The sequence below is a fragment of the Microplitis demolitor genome, chromosome 3, assembly GCF_026212275.2.
Source record: "Microplitis demolitor isolate Queensland-Clemson2020A chromosome 3, iyMicDemo2.1a, whole genome shotgun sequence".
Lineage (NCBI taxonomy): Eukaryota > Metazoa > Arthropoda > Insecta > Hymenoptera > Braconidae > Microplitis > Microplitis demolitor.
The window spans coordinates 1,522,562-1,536,907 of NC_068547.1; the positions used below are offsets into that span (position 1 = coordinate 1,522,562).

The 14,346-nt window shown below is 30.5% G+C and overlaps 1 protein-coding gene and 1 long non-coding RNA gene across 2 annotated transcripts; both read left to right on the forward strand.

The window, feature by feature from the left end:
* Nucleotides 1-387: 387 nt before the first annotated feature.
* On the forward strand, nt 388-10,484 carry LOC103576242 (WD repeat and HMG-box DNA-binding protein 1). The gene is made up of 10 exons (XM_008556390.2): nt 388-611; nt 675-3,337; nt 7,084-7,373; nt 7,661-7,764; nt 7,972-8,126; nt 8,216-8,384; nt 8,645-8,988; nt 9,154-9,461; nt 9,546-9,685; nt 10,158-10,484. Exons 1-10 carry the CDS (start codon nt 535-537, stop codon nt 10,192-10,194), a joined length of 4,287 nt encoding a protein of 1,428 aa, XP_008554612.1. The 5' UTR covers nt 388-534; the 3' UTR covers nt 10,195-10,484.
* A 2,577-nt stretch (nt 10,485-13,061) lies between these two features.
* Nucleotides 13,062-14,253, forward strand: LOC103576243 (uncharacterized). Its single transcript, XR_001345357.2, has 4 exons — nt 13,062-13,109; nt 13,179-13,308; nt 13,891-14,028; nt 14,128-14,253. It is a non-coding gene; the product is annotated as an uncharacterized LOC103576243 (long non-coding RNA).
* Nucleotides 14,254-14,346: the final 93 nt, after the last annotated feature.

The following is a 14,346-nucleotide window of genomic DNA, read 5'->3' on the forward strand; positions in this document are numbered from 1 at the left end:
AGCCTATATATATTACGCTTTCCGAAATTTACAATATTTTATAATAATCATTAACGTTATCAAAGCACAAATAACCAAAAAACATAACAGATGGTCCAAAAAATAAATAAATATATCAACAGTCATACAGTTTAATTACTGGACTAAGTTTTCACTTTATTTTCCATTTTTATAATTTCGATTTTTTATTTTCACAATAAAAAAACGTCAAAAATTCGCGAAACCTAAATTTAAATCAGGTAGTAAAATTCAAATTTATTTTTACCGCCTTTTTTTTAAATTAAAAATAAAACCAAACAGCAGTCGATAAGACAACAATCGAACTTAAAATTACCGTAAGAGAAGGCCGCCAAAAATTCCCGCCAAAATGAAAAACAATATGGCAGTTGTTATTAGGTCGCCATGTGTGCCGTGTACTCTCTTATCAATTAAGTTGTGTATATAATAGAATACCAATCGATTTTTTTTATTTATTTTAACTATTTAATAAACAATATAATTTAAAACGTATTAATTATTAATAAACAATCAAAAATGCCTTTGACAATAAAGCCAATGCGTTATGCTCATCCTGAAGGTCACACCGACGTTTGTTATTTCGATGGTGAAAAGTAAGTAATTAATTAATTTATTAATTTATCTATTTACATATTATTTATTTATTTAAATTACAGAAGTGGATTGATAACATGCGGAGGAGACGGGGACGTGAGATTTTGGATCGATCTGATGGATGACGATCCATCGGCAGTGTGCGTAGCCGAGCAGGCGACAGCATGTGTGTCAAAAAATAACAAAATATATGTGGGCAATGACAACAACACCGTCCAGGTGCTGACGCATCCAAACCTGGACCGCGAAGGGATCGTGACTCGTTTCTCAGCAACGGTATCAGCCCTAGCAACCGCACGCAAAAGTAATTTTATCGTTTCCGGTGCCTGTGACATGCGGATCCAAGTGACAAACATTGAGAGCACTGACAGCATCGAGCTAAATGGTCACGAAGCTCCGATCCTAGGTCTGACATTGGATCCACGTGAAGAATTCGTCGCCTCTTCGAGTGCTGACGGATCTATAAAAGTCTGGAGTGTCAAAGAAAAAAAGTCTGTCCACAGTTGGAGTAACGTCGTCCCTAAATGTAATTCATTTTTCACTGCCAAGGCTCACTGTGCGCCATCATTCAACGCCAAAGACGGCAGCTACCTCGCGTATCCTCATCAGAAAGACATCGTCCTGGTTGAAAGAAACTCATGGAAAGAAATAACCCGATTAAAATGTCCAGCACTCAAAGGCGAATTAAATATCTGCAAATCATCTGAGTGCGGTAGCAGGATAGCAGCATGTTCGATCGTTGGAGAAATTGTCGTGTGGAATGTAGAAAATTCGTCAGTCGTTGGTTACGTGGAGCATCACCAGTCTGCTAAAATAACTTCGATATCTTGGCACTTGAAGAAACCTACTGAGCTGGCGTTTTGCGACAGTCTAGGACAGCTCGGCTGCGTTGAAGTATCAGGAGACGATGACGATTCCGATTCAGTGGCTGCTAAGTACAGTCATGATCCAGACAATGACATTTACAATGATCTAGGTCTTGATAATAATGATGATGATGATGATGAGAATGTGATATCACTGAATAAAATAAAAGCTACGGTGGATGATGATCAGAAAAGTGTGTCGAGTGTGTCGTCAGCAAAACCATCAAAGGCAGTTGCAGAAGTAAATATGCAAGATCCATTCCAACCTGGATCAACACCGGTCCACCTTTTGTCTCGTTTCATGGTCTGGAATGACGTCGGTATCGTCAGATGCTACACCAGCGAAGACAATGAAGAATCTAGCATCGAAGTTGAGTTTCATGATACCTCTGTTCATCACAGCATGCATATGAGTAATTATTTCCGGCACACTATTGCTGCGTTGTCATGCGAAGCTCTGGCAATGAGTTGTCCTGCTGCTGATGGGAGTCCGAGCAAACTGGTGGTGATCGCGCTCCAAGGCTGGGGCTCTGGTAACAAAGAATGGACCGCTGATTTACCAGAAGGTGAAGAGTCTCTTTGTGTCGCCGCTGGAAGCACCTTCGTAGCGCTGGCCACCACGCGCGGAAATTTACGTCTGTTTATGGTAAGTGGAATTCAAAGAGAAGTTCTAGCATTGCCTGGACCCGTTGTCGCGATGAATGCCGTTGGTAATCATTTAGTTATTGCGTACCATAAATCTGCTGGGTTTAAAGATCAGTATATGTCACTACTGTGGATTCAAATATGCGGAGCGGATTTAAAGAGCCGGACACTAAATCTCCCGTTGGCGCCTGGGTCAGAACTCATGTGGCTCGGGCTGTCTGATGCTGCGTCTCCAGTTGTCATGGACGCTGATGGTGTCATTAAAATATTTAACCGTAGGTCTAATTTGTGGCGCGTCGCCGCTGATACTGACAAGTATCCCAAGGGCAAAATGGATCACTACTTTATTGTGGGCGTTAGCGAGCGTGAGAAATTAGTCAGATGTATTTTGTGCAAAGGCAGTCATTATCCAGCGACAACTCCAAGGCCCAATGTAGTCGAGGTTGACTTGAAGGTGCCGCTGTGCGATGTAGACTCGGAAAAAACTCGCAAAGAGGCAGCTGTTTGGCAAATCGGCAGGAGTCCGAGTGATGAAGCAACGGCTTTGTTTACGCTTATTGGTTTTGTTTGCATGGCAAATGCTGAGTTTCGTGTCGTTGATTTGTGTCAAAATATCGCTGATTTGGATATCATTGAATTGGCAATAAAGTATGCCAGTAAAACGGGTAAAATGGCGTTAGCTAATAAACTACAGGGGATTGCGGAGGAAAAAAATAGAAAAAAAATGGCTGCGGAAGCTGGGAAAATTGACGATGATGAAGAAGATATTTTTGCGGGTATGGATGATATGGGAGGGAGAGACACGCAAGATGACATCATTCTTACACCGATAGCTAAACCTACGCAGGAAATAGAAATCAGGCCGCTGACATTGAGTTTAAAGAAACGCAATCCGTTTTTGAAAAAGACAAACTCTCCGGGTGTTAAAGGGCTGGATGGATTAAATAGTCTGCCGGAAAAAATTACCAAGACACCTGTTACTGTGAAAACTCCGACTGGCAGAAAGGGTTTGGGTAAAAAAGAGGTCAATGGCGAAAAGAAGGAAACTTTTGTCAAGTGGTTTGAGAAAAATAAACCAGACTTGCAAGCCGAATTTCCTGAATTGAGTCTCTCTGATTTAACCAAAACTGCTCTGAAAAGGTACAAAGAGGATACTGATGACTCACAGAAAACCAATGGTAGTGACAGTGATAACAAAAAAAGAAAATTGTCGAGTCCCGATAGTGACAGTCAGTCTAAAAAGTCAACCGGTAGTTTGTCGGCTTTTTTACGTGATAAATAATTTAAAATTTTTTTATTAACCACTAGATTAATTTTTTAAAAACACAAGACTGTACGATAAATAAAATAATTTTATAAAATAATAAATTAAATTAATTTATTTATTTAAATAATTAAATAAATGTAATGAGTAAGATTGAGTGTAGAAAAAATCTATAAGGAGAAAGAGAAAATTTAATACGTGTTTTTTCACTAAGTGAAGCACTTGGTGACCTAGTTGTCGTTACCGGCAAGTGCTGAGTCTTGGTCTTGGTCTTAGTCTTAGTCTTGATACTTGATGAAGTCGATTGAATGTCTCGTTTATTTGTTGGGTGGAAGCAACAGTCTGCGTTAACGCTTTTACTTATAGTTCGTAGTCTATCTCTATCTCTACCTCTACCTTTACATCCACCTCTTTCTCTGTCTCTGACTCTGACTCTATCTCTGCCTCTAATTCAAACTTTATATCTACACACATTTTCTTGACATTTAGTTTACTCTCTCACAATCATTTGAGAGTATTGTACGGCAATAGAGCATGATAGCGGGATAAATGAGAGTAAGAACTCGAATAAAGATTCTCGAGGGACTCGCAAGTGGAAATCCTTTTATTTAGGGGAATATAAAGTAACTACATTGTAAATAATGCATTAAAAATAAAATAATATGAATAGAAGTAAAGCTTTCGGTTGATTGGATGCTTTCAAGCTGTTTGCTAAAGTGAAAAATCGATTTTCTTTTTTTATCTTACGAATTATAAAAGATTACAATAAATTGTATTAATTATACAGTAAACAATTATTCGTAGCTGTATAATGAAAAAAGTGTGTTAAATATTTAACACTTGTGTGTTATTTTGTCAGATAGTAACAAAAATACAAGTGTTAAATTAACACTTACAAGTGTTGCAGATAAAATTTGAATGTGTAAAAGTTTTAGAACCGGTAGTAGAGAATATTAACATTTTTTTATATATGAGTGTTAAAACGACATAAAAATTTGTGTTAACTCTTGTTTTAACACTCATTTTTGTGTTAATTTTTATACATCTTTTTTCTCTGTGTATTTAATTAATTAAAGCAGGAATTAATGAAATTTATTTATTTATTTTTAAATTTTTGTTAATTCCTTCTGAGATAAAATTTAACACAAGGTCACTAATGATAATTTTCATGTTGATTTTTTTCAGACTGATTAATTATTTTGTTTGTCACAGTAATTTTAAGCTGATAAAATTAACCACGAGAATTTTAATACTTAATATCAATATTCAAGCCTTTAAAAATATATATATATATATATATATATATATATATATATATATATCTATGATGATAAATTATAATAATTTAGTTTACCGATAAGAAAAGAAAGCTGATAGCTTATGATGTTGATGTCTATCAATTGTCGGTCTTAATTTGTATTGATAATTGACGGAATTACCACAATCGATAGTACTGCTCGTGAGTTATAATTTAATAGGTAGTTAAATAAAAAAGGGGAGTAATACGATAAATAATAATAACAATAATAGGACACAAGAATAAGATGGTGAATAATGCCGTAGATTTTTTAATATAAAAGCTTTGCATGTCGGACCATAGTCTGAAAAATTTCTATATTTTATCCCCCACAAACCGGCTCTGAGACTCGTCGCCTCATATATATTTCTCATATTTATTCTATCGGTCTTAGTTGTACGGGAAACACTCGACGCTCTATTGCTCTATATCATTTAGACGATATAATAAAAATTTTATTTTCTAATTACTAGTGTACTGTCACTATTTTTTCAATTAATTACTCAAATTGTTCTTCTTAAATTTATATTTAAATTCTAAGTTATTTCATTTTATCCTCATTAGTATCCTTAGAAATTTTTTAATACTCTGCTCTACTTATAATTGGAGCAATTGAAAGTCTATAAATTAAAATATTTTTAGTTAATTAAAATTTTTTTTAAATTTATAAATTTATGAAGAACTAGAAATTGAAATTTTATTCGCTACCTCTGTAAAGATTTTTGAAAATTATTTACAGTGTCAGTAAGCGAATAAAAATTGTATATATATCATATATATAAGTTAATTCAAGTGTGTGGGATTAGTAGAGTGCAGACCACAATTTAAACCCGGAAGGGTCGAAGGAGAGACGAAGGAAGAAAATAAGCGGTTTTGCGGCTGCATTCTTTTTATTTTTTATTTTTCCGTTAGTTCGCCGGTATCCGTTCTGCAGGTAACACTGATCGTCCATATACATTGTGTACAATACAAGTTGTATACAATAAAAAGACTGTTATTTTTTGAAGAAAAGTTCAATTATATTGAACTTCTACTATTTTTGAATAAACATTCGATTGTTCATTAAGAAAAAATGACAGACACTCCGAAAAGTGGTAAGTATTTATAAGTACACATCTATTTTTTAATTTAGTTTAATTTTATCATAGACGCGCTAATTTTAAAGCCACGCGTTCGGCTTCGGTTGCGTCAGTTATTCAGTCAACTCATGTGTAACATTTAAATGTACTCGCTAGTCATTCTCTATGAACTTTTTTTAAAATTATTGTTCTCGCGGTACAATGCCTGCAAATTATCTTTTTTAAAACGATATGTTATCACATCCTTTTTATTTGCAAACCATTGTTTGCAAAATAGTCATTATTGTCATATTCTTGATACTTTAGAAAGATAGTTTTTACTTCGCGATTTATGAGTTGATAAATTTATAGAGATAATTTTTTTTGTTCATTCAATTTTTTTTATTGTTTATGGAATCGAAAAATTGTTATTATTTTTATTTTATACACGTGGCTACACACGTGTAAATAATATGATATTATGTATACATATATATATATGTATATATATGCTGATTAAAAAAATTCTTTTGCATTTTTATCATAATATTTTTTTCTACTATCGAATTAAATGCGCACGCTATATATTATATATGTAGAAGATTATTATTGTTATTTGCTATTAAATAATTATCTTAATTTTATAATTTTAGTAATACATAAAAATAATTTATATGATAACAATAATAAATAACTGAAATTATAATTTTTTATAAATTTATTGCGATATAAAAAAAAATATCAGTGAATTTAAATAAAAACTTTTGATAATTTTATTTTAAAAAATTTAATTATAAAATAAATTATCAAAGCAACAAAAATTACTCAAAAAAAAAAAAAAAAAGATTTTTTGGGCCAAGAAATTTTTTTTTTTGTAGAAAGTTGAAGGGTGCAGATCGATTAATTGTGAGAGTTATTAATTCATTAACGAATAAAAAATATAAATTCGTTTGATAGAATTTAAAATTACTTTTTTTTATTTACTTTCTATAAATATTGATAATTTCTAGTAATAAAATTCTATTTTTATGATTAAAAAGTAGACGATGCAGATAATTATAATTTTTGATAAAAAAAATTATCTATGAAATTTTTAGAAACACGAAAATTATAAAAAAGTTACATCAGGTATTTTTAAATGTTAATTACTGTTTGAGATAAAGAATAATAGATTAGTAAGATAATTTTATTAATTAAATATAATATTTTAATTAAAAAATGAACAATTAAATTGAGTGAAAAAAATATTTAAATTTCGGAGTAAAATACTAATTTGAATTTGTAAGCAGATGTTTATTGTTTGTTAGAAAAAAAGTGTTGCTAATAATTATATTTTTCTAGATTATAAACCCTTGGATCCTATTCAAGATGCGATGGGAATCATGGGACCCTGGCAGATAATTATAACGATTGCGATTTCTCTAATAAACTTTCCCGCAGCCTGGCATCAGCTTTCGATAGCCGTTCTCGCACCTGGACAAAATTTCACGTGCATATCACCGGCGCCAATTAATCCCAATGATTCGATTATTAAAGCGTGTTTTATAAAAGTAAATCATAGTCTGCCAGAAGTAAAATGCACTGAATTTAGTTATGATCAGAGTGTTTTTAAATCTACCATCATAAGTGAGGTAATTTTAGTTTCAATTTATTTTTCTATAACTTACATACACTGGAAAAAATCGGGAGTAAGTTCGGAGTGATTACGGATTTTATTTAAATTTGAATTTTCTCCGCCACTCGGAGTCCTGGATTTTTAGAAAAAATTACTTCGCATACGGAGTAAATGGGGAGTTTTTTTCCAGCGCTCTGGATTCACTCTGGATTTAATCTGCAAATTTTTTTCAGTGTAAAATAAAATAAACAATATATGAATATTCATTGAGTTAATTAATTAAAATTTGAATAATTATTTCAGTGGGATTTAGTATGCGACCGTAAAGGTCTACTGAGTTTAGCACAACCATTAACACAGTTTGGTATTCTCGTTGGTAACATGGGCTTTGGTATAATTGCTGATAAGTAAGTATACTAATGATAATATAATATGTCATAAACGTATCTATATATAAAAAAAAGCTAAAGATAGCTCATAAAAGAATAAATTGAAAGCAACATATACTTGACCCCGAGATTGATCTCAGTTGATTTTTAAAATTTGTCTGATAAGTTTAATAATATTAATGAGCACACATTAATCCTAATATTGTAATTTATAATTAAATATAGGATCGGTCGGAAAATTCCTTTGATGATTGCGGTGGTTGTTCAAGCGGTAGCAGGAATTATCAGCGTGTTTATGCCGCTGTATGAATTATTTTTACTCCTTAAATTCATTTCCGCTGTTGCCACTGGCGGTACTATGCTAATTAGTTTTGTAGTTGGTGAGATTTTTAAAATTTAATAATTATTTTACTTGAAATATTCAATGCAACTATTTTACTAAATAAATAATAAATAAATTTGATTACAGTAATGGAAATAGTCGGGATTGAATGGCGCTCAAAAATATCAACGCTCTTTCATATTCCATTTTTACTTGGATTTCTAAGTATTCCATTGATTTCATATTTAACTGGTACATGGGATGGTTACTGGCTAACAATATCTATTCCACCATTTTTACTGCTATCCTATTACTGGTAATTTGTTAATTATTCTAATGATAATCGAGCGAAGAATTTAATTTATATTTTAAATTATAATTCGCATCACTAATTTTAAAAAGACTTAATAAGTCTACAATTTGATTAGGAATTAAAAAAAAAAATTGTACGCTCTTTTGGTTTTGAATTTAGTGACTAAAGCCAAAAAGGCGCGTAAAAATATAAGTATTTTTGGAATTAGTGACGCGAATTAATTGGTAAATTTAAAAATATTAAATTTAATGATGTCAATTTAGGTTGATACCCGAGTCACCACGATGGCTATTAGCTGTTGGTAAAGTTAAACAGGCACGCAAAGTTTTGATGGAAGCGGCTAGAAGAAATAAAATACCCGAAGATAAAGTAACCGCGGCAATTGAAGCTCATGAAAATTTAATAAATAAAGCTAACAATACTAACGTCGACGGCGATGGTGAACAAAAAACCTACAATATTATCGATTTAGTCCGTACACCGAACATGAGGGTAAAAACTCTGTGTATTGTTTTTAATTGGCTTGTCTGCGGTATGGGATTCTTCGGCATCGGACACTATCTTGGTCATGTAGGAGGCAACGTATTAAGTAATCTCGCTATTTCAGGTATCAATTTTTTACTACTTATAAATTTAATTTTAAAAGATGTTGTGTTTAATAATTAAGTTTTAGTTTATTAATTAGTTTGCGACCCGGCATCGATTAAAAGAAATTTTAATTTAATAATTAATTTATTTGCTGACATTGATATATATTTTTTTAAATTTTCAGCCGCATTCCAGCTGCCAGGTCTACTGCTAGTTTATATTTTAATTTCGCGCGTGTCCCGTTTGAAAATTTTAATAACTTCGAATGTAATATCAGGATTAAGTTTACTGTTAATTGTCGCATTTTATCACAATTACACTGTTAAGTTGATACTAGTAACGATCGGTATTACTGGCATGACCATAAGCTTCCCCACTATTTACTTATACACCGGCGAATTGTTTCCAACAGTTGTAAGGAACATTGGCTTCGGAGTTTGCAGTGTCGCTTCGAGATTCGGCAGTATTGTCGCACCATTTTTAATTGTTGCTGTACAGTATTCACTCATTTTTTTTTTTACGAATATCATTATTCAATTAATTAAAAATTTAAATTAATTAAATAATTATTTATAGATTGACGAATTAGCTGAGTGGATAGTGCCAGTTGTTTTTGGTGTTGGTCCTATTATTGGAGCTGGTCTCTGTTATTTCCTGCCAGAAACAATGGATTGTAAATTACCAGAAACTATTGAAGATGGGGAGAATTTCAAAAAGTAAATACTTTTTCAATACACCAGCATCGGAACTTTCAGTTTCTGTGTCTGTACGTCAGTGGAAACAACTTAATTTCAGTCCAATAGCGAAAATTAATATCAGCAAATGCGTAAATTGAGAATGTCTTCAGTTTGCGGGCAAAAATATTTTCTCTGCCCGCTGGCTGAAGACTTTTGCAATTTAAATTCTGATACTTGTCATTTATTTAACGATAATTTTAAATCATTAATTTGATTAACGCAAATGACAGATCTGACTGTGATTACGTTTTATAAGAATTATGTGAATAATAAATAGTATTTATAGTTTCTGCTTAATTATAAATTGCAAATGACAATTTATACTCACGCTGTCAATTGATCGCATCATTGCTCTTAAATAAACTTGTTTCTGACTGGCTGCTGACATTGAAACTTTAACTACTAACTTTATTACTAAAAAATTACAATTTATATTTTTATCTTATTGCAGGAAAAATAATAGTACCCCACTAGAGGCTGTAAGTTAAGTTGTTGAGACATAAATTAAATGTCTTTATTTTGATCATTTTCATTATAAAATTATCATTCATCATTATTATTTTTTACTATAAATTTCATTTATCGAAAATTATATTTAAATTAAATAATTTATATTTTCTTTTATAAGTTTTTATAATTACCCATTAATTATTTAAGTATGTTGTTCAATTAATAATTATTGTTATTAAAAATGTTTCCATGACCATATATAATTTAAAAATCGTTAAATTTCCTACCTCAGTGAATTTTTTTAAAATTTATATCTTTTAAATTGTCAATTTTTTTATTTTTATATTTTCTTATTTATGATACTAAGTATTTAAAAAAATGGCACTTAAAAGTATATGTATCCTGTTGTTAGTATGTCAAAATATACGCTTAGATCACAATAAAAGTTGTTCTTATTTTCCATGACTATAATCTATGACTATAATAATTAATATAAATAATTTTTAATAACTGACCAAATTGAATGGTCAATTAATTTATCGAGAGAAATTATAGATCTGGCTTTCTGTAATTTTGCGGACGGTTAAATCAGTGTCAGGCAGGAAATTCATGCGGGTGGATAATATTATGGATGTTTTAATATGTAAAATAATAGTAATAGGCAGTTAGTGTTCGTTTTGTTTAACTCGATAGTCTAATGTTACGCTGTATGACCTACATGGACTAGCCTAGATTAAATTATTCATTTGGTAAATCACTAAGACACCATTTTTTTTCTTTATTGAATCGAGTACTTGATTTCCATATTTTTCTGTCCTCTTTTTAATAAAAATCACAATGCAATGATTTTATTTTTTTGCTATTATTATTGCACATCTTAATTGCGAAGCAGAGATGTGGTCTGCTACCGGTTACTTGGTCCCAGCTGATTCATTCACGTAAAAAGATTTACACATTCAAATATTCTCAAGTTGAACAAAATTCGTACTATTTTAAAAATAATTTATTAATTAATAAAACGAACACTGATAATAAATTTCAAGTCGGATTTTTTTAATTGTTGAAAAAAAAAATTTTAAAAACCTGTGATGTTTGTCAATATGTACGGATGTTGGTTAATAGGATTTAAAAAATCTGAAAACTGTCTTAATGGGAAGTTAAAAAAAGTTTAAAAAACTAGATTTCAAAATGGATCTAATCACTCGTAATTTTCTTATCTCTTTAGATATGAATTTTTAAAGAGTAAATGTAGCAGACATTAGACAAATTTAAAATTGTAAATAAATTAATTAATTAATTAAAATAATGAAATTTTTAAAAATGCGCGTACTAATTTCTCATTGACGTAAATACGCATTTTAAAATTTTTATTCTACTTACATTTTATTTATTTACTCAAAAATTTAAAAAATTGCCACATGTCAGTTATGGTCACACTTTCAAAATTACTCATAACTTTCAGCAAATATTTTTGATAATGTTTTTTTTTTAGTAAACAGAATTTAAATGAATTCCGTTTTCAATTAAAATTTTCAATTAATAATCTGATCTGTCATATCAACTTCTTATATTTAATAATGAGAGAAAATTTAAATAGTTAACTCAATTGTATTTGAACAAAAATCATAAAAATTTCAAAAATTACTTACTTTGCCGTCATTTTACTGCTTTCTTGTCAGCGATGAGCACTTTCACAAATCGATAGAATTTAACTAAAAATTCATTAAATATATAAAATTTATGCAACTGATTGGTCAAAAAATTCAAACTTTCACTTAAAAATAATTAATATATTTAATTATTCTTAGACATTTAATTACTTTTATTCTTGCATTCAAATTTCAACAACGAACCCGGCGCGCACTGATGGGAAAATAAGCCAACACTGAATCTAAAAACTCACATTCACTGAGACACTTCATTGATTGTCTAAGAATAAGTTTGGTCACTAAATAAATACTCTACATTAATTAATTAGAAATATAAAAATTGAATATTATAAGAAATAAACTAATTATTTCAATGAGATTAAGTCGCGAACGACGACAGCATAAGCCCGGAGATTAACTGAGCTTAAGGCTCTGCGCATGTCTGTTCCAACCGTTGCCACCGCAGCGCCTTAAAGTTCCCGACGCGCTAATTTTAAACTTTAAAATTTTGAATGTCAGTGTCGTAGTTCCAGACGCCGCCGTTGGTGTTTAGCGCCAGTGCGAATTCAAAGTCAGGAGTCACGCATTGTTCTAAAAGTGTCATGGCTGCGACTGCTCAGTAAACATCTCTCATGTAAGCTCCGTTAATTTATTCTTTTAATTTAATTTATTTGTGGCATCCATAACTCAATTATATTTAAATAATTTCTTGCAAACGTAAAGAAGTATCAGAAGTAATAATTTCGAATAAATATTTATTTAGTCTTTGATAAAATATTAAATTAAAAAATGAACGATACTGAAGTTAGCTGACATTTAGTCATTTTTTAATTTTTTTAAAAACGATGAATTACAAAAAATGTCCGAATAGCTCCGGCTTGACAAATGACAGCTACAAATTTTTCAATCATCTTCTTGATTATTAATCAAGTAATTAATTATTATTGATGTTTTCAATAGTCTTCTGAGAAATAACTTTTATTATTTATCATCAATTTTTTTTTAATTTAATTTAAAAAATTAAAAAAAAAATATAATTTACTAGATATCGATCTTTGATTTTTAAAAATAATTATTTTGTTAAATTAATCGAAAAATTATAATTATTTTTCAGGTCTACGATATTTTTTTAAAAATCTAAACAGAGATTTTTTGTAACTGAGCTTCAATTGTTGGAAACAAAATGGCCACTCAGAAAATAATTCAAATTCTGAAACTAGACGTCAGCGCCATAGCTTATGAAAGCCGCCGTTAAAAAAACACCGCAAGCAGATGGAGGTTCAGAAGTTGACGACTTTGTTTTGGTAAAATTAATCATTTAATTATTTTTCCTAATTTATTTAAGTATATAGTAAATAATTTATGTCTTCCAGCTTTATAACTCATCAAGCTTGATACGAATGACTGGATATTTAATATCAAGAATATATTTTATATATTTTGGATATCTTAAGTATTTACCTGCTCGAATGATTGTTCATCATCATTTTCTTCACTGTTTCGGTAATTAATTTGAATTTTGTTTATTATCTCATTCTAGCAAATTAAAAAAAAATCATGTTCAATTATTCGAAACATTTTATGATATTCAAGGTAGCCAATGTCTTATAATTGTTAAAATTTTTTGAAACGCGATAAAATATGAAGGAAAAAATATAAAGAAAAAAATTTCTCAAAGTAAAATCATAGAAAAGACTGGAGAAAAAAAATTTTTAGAGACCTGGACCAGTCTCAGGTTCATGTGTCTGGCATATGTGTAGGCATCGGCTCTATCTGTCCATTTAATATTTTTTTCTCATTTTCTCTTCTGATTATTACCTGTCATCATTTCTGTAACTGTTTCAAGGTAAAAAAACAGAAAATACTGAAAAAAAAAATTCTAGAGACCTGGAACAGCTGAGACGCATGTGTATGGGCATGTGTTTGGCTTGTGTCTGGATTTCTGCTCTAAGTGTCTGTTAGATATTTTTTTCTGATATTTCCTTTCGATTTTCATTCGCTATCATTTTTGAGGCTTTCTCAAAGTAAGCAGGACTTAAAATTAATTATTTATTTCTTATTATTTATTTTTCTCGAAATTTTCAGTTGGTGCAAAAACGCTTCGAGAACAAAATTAACTTCAGCGAGAGATTAATTGAAGACAAATCAATTTATTGACTCCCATCATGATGAATTCTTTGTGCCGGTTCTACATGCTGGAAGAGCTGGAATACGACCGCCGAGGTTATTTTTTTTTTCAATTCAATGAAAGAAATCATCTAAAATTTTTATTTAATTAGAAGAATTTTCAATGTTAAATAGTTATTTTTTTGGTTGTTTCAGAAATTGAAAGAATTGTCTGCTGCTCTGGATATTTCTCGGTGTGGTGAGTGACTTTCTGCATGATATATTTTTTAGTTAATCATAAGTTTTATTTTATTTATCTTTTTACGAATATTTTCTCTTATTTATAAATTGATATAAATCAAAAAATAATCTTGTTTACTACAGCTTCAATACTTGTATTCATTTTGTACTGATACGAGTGAGTAAATATTAATA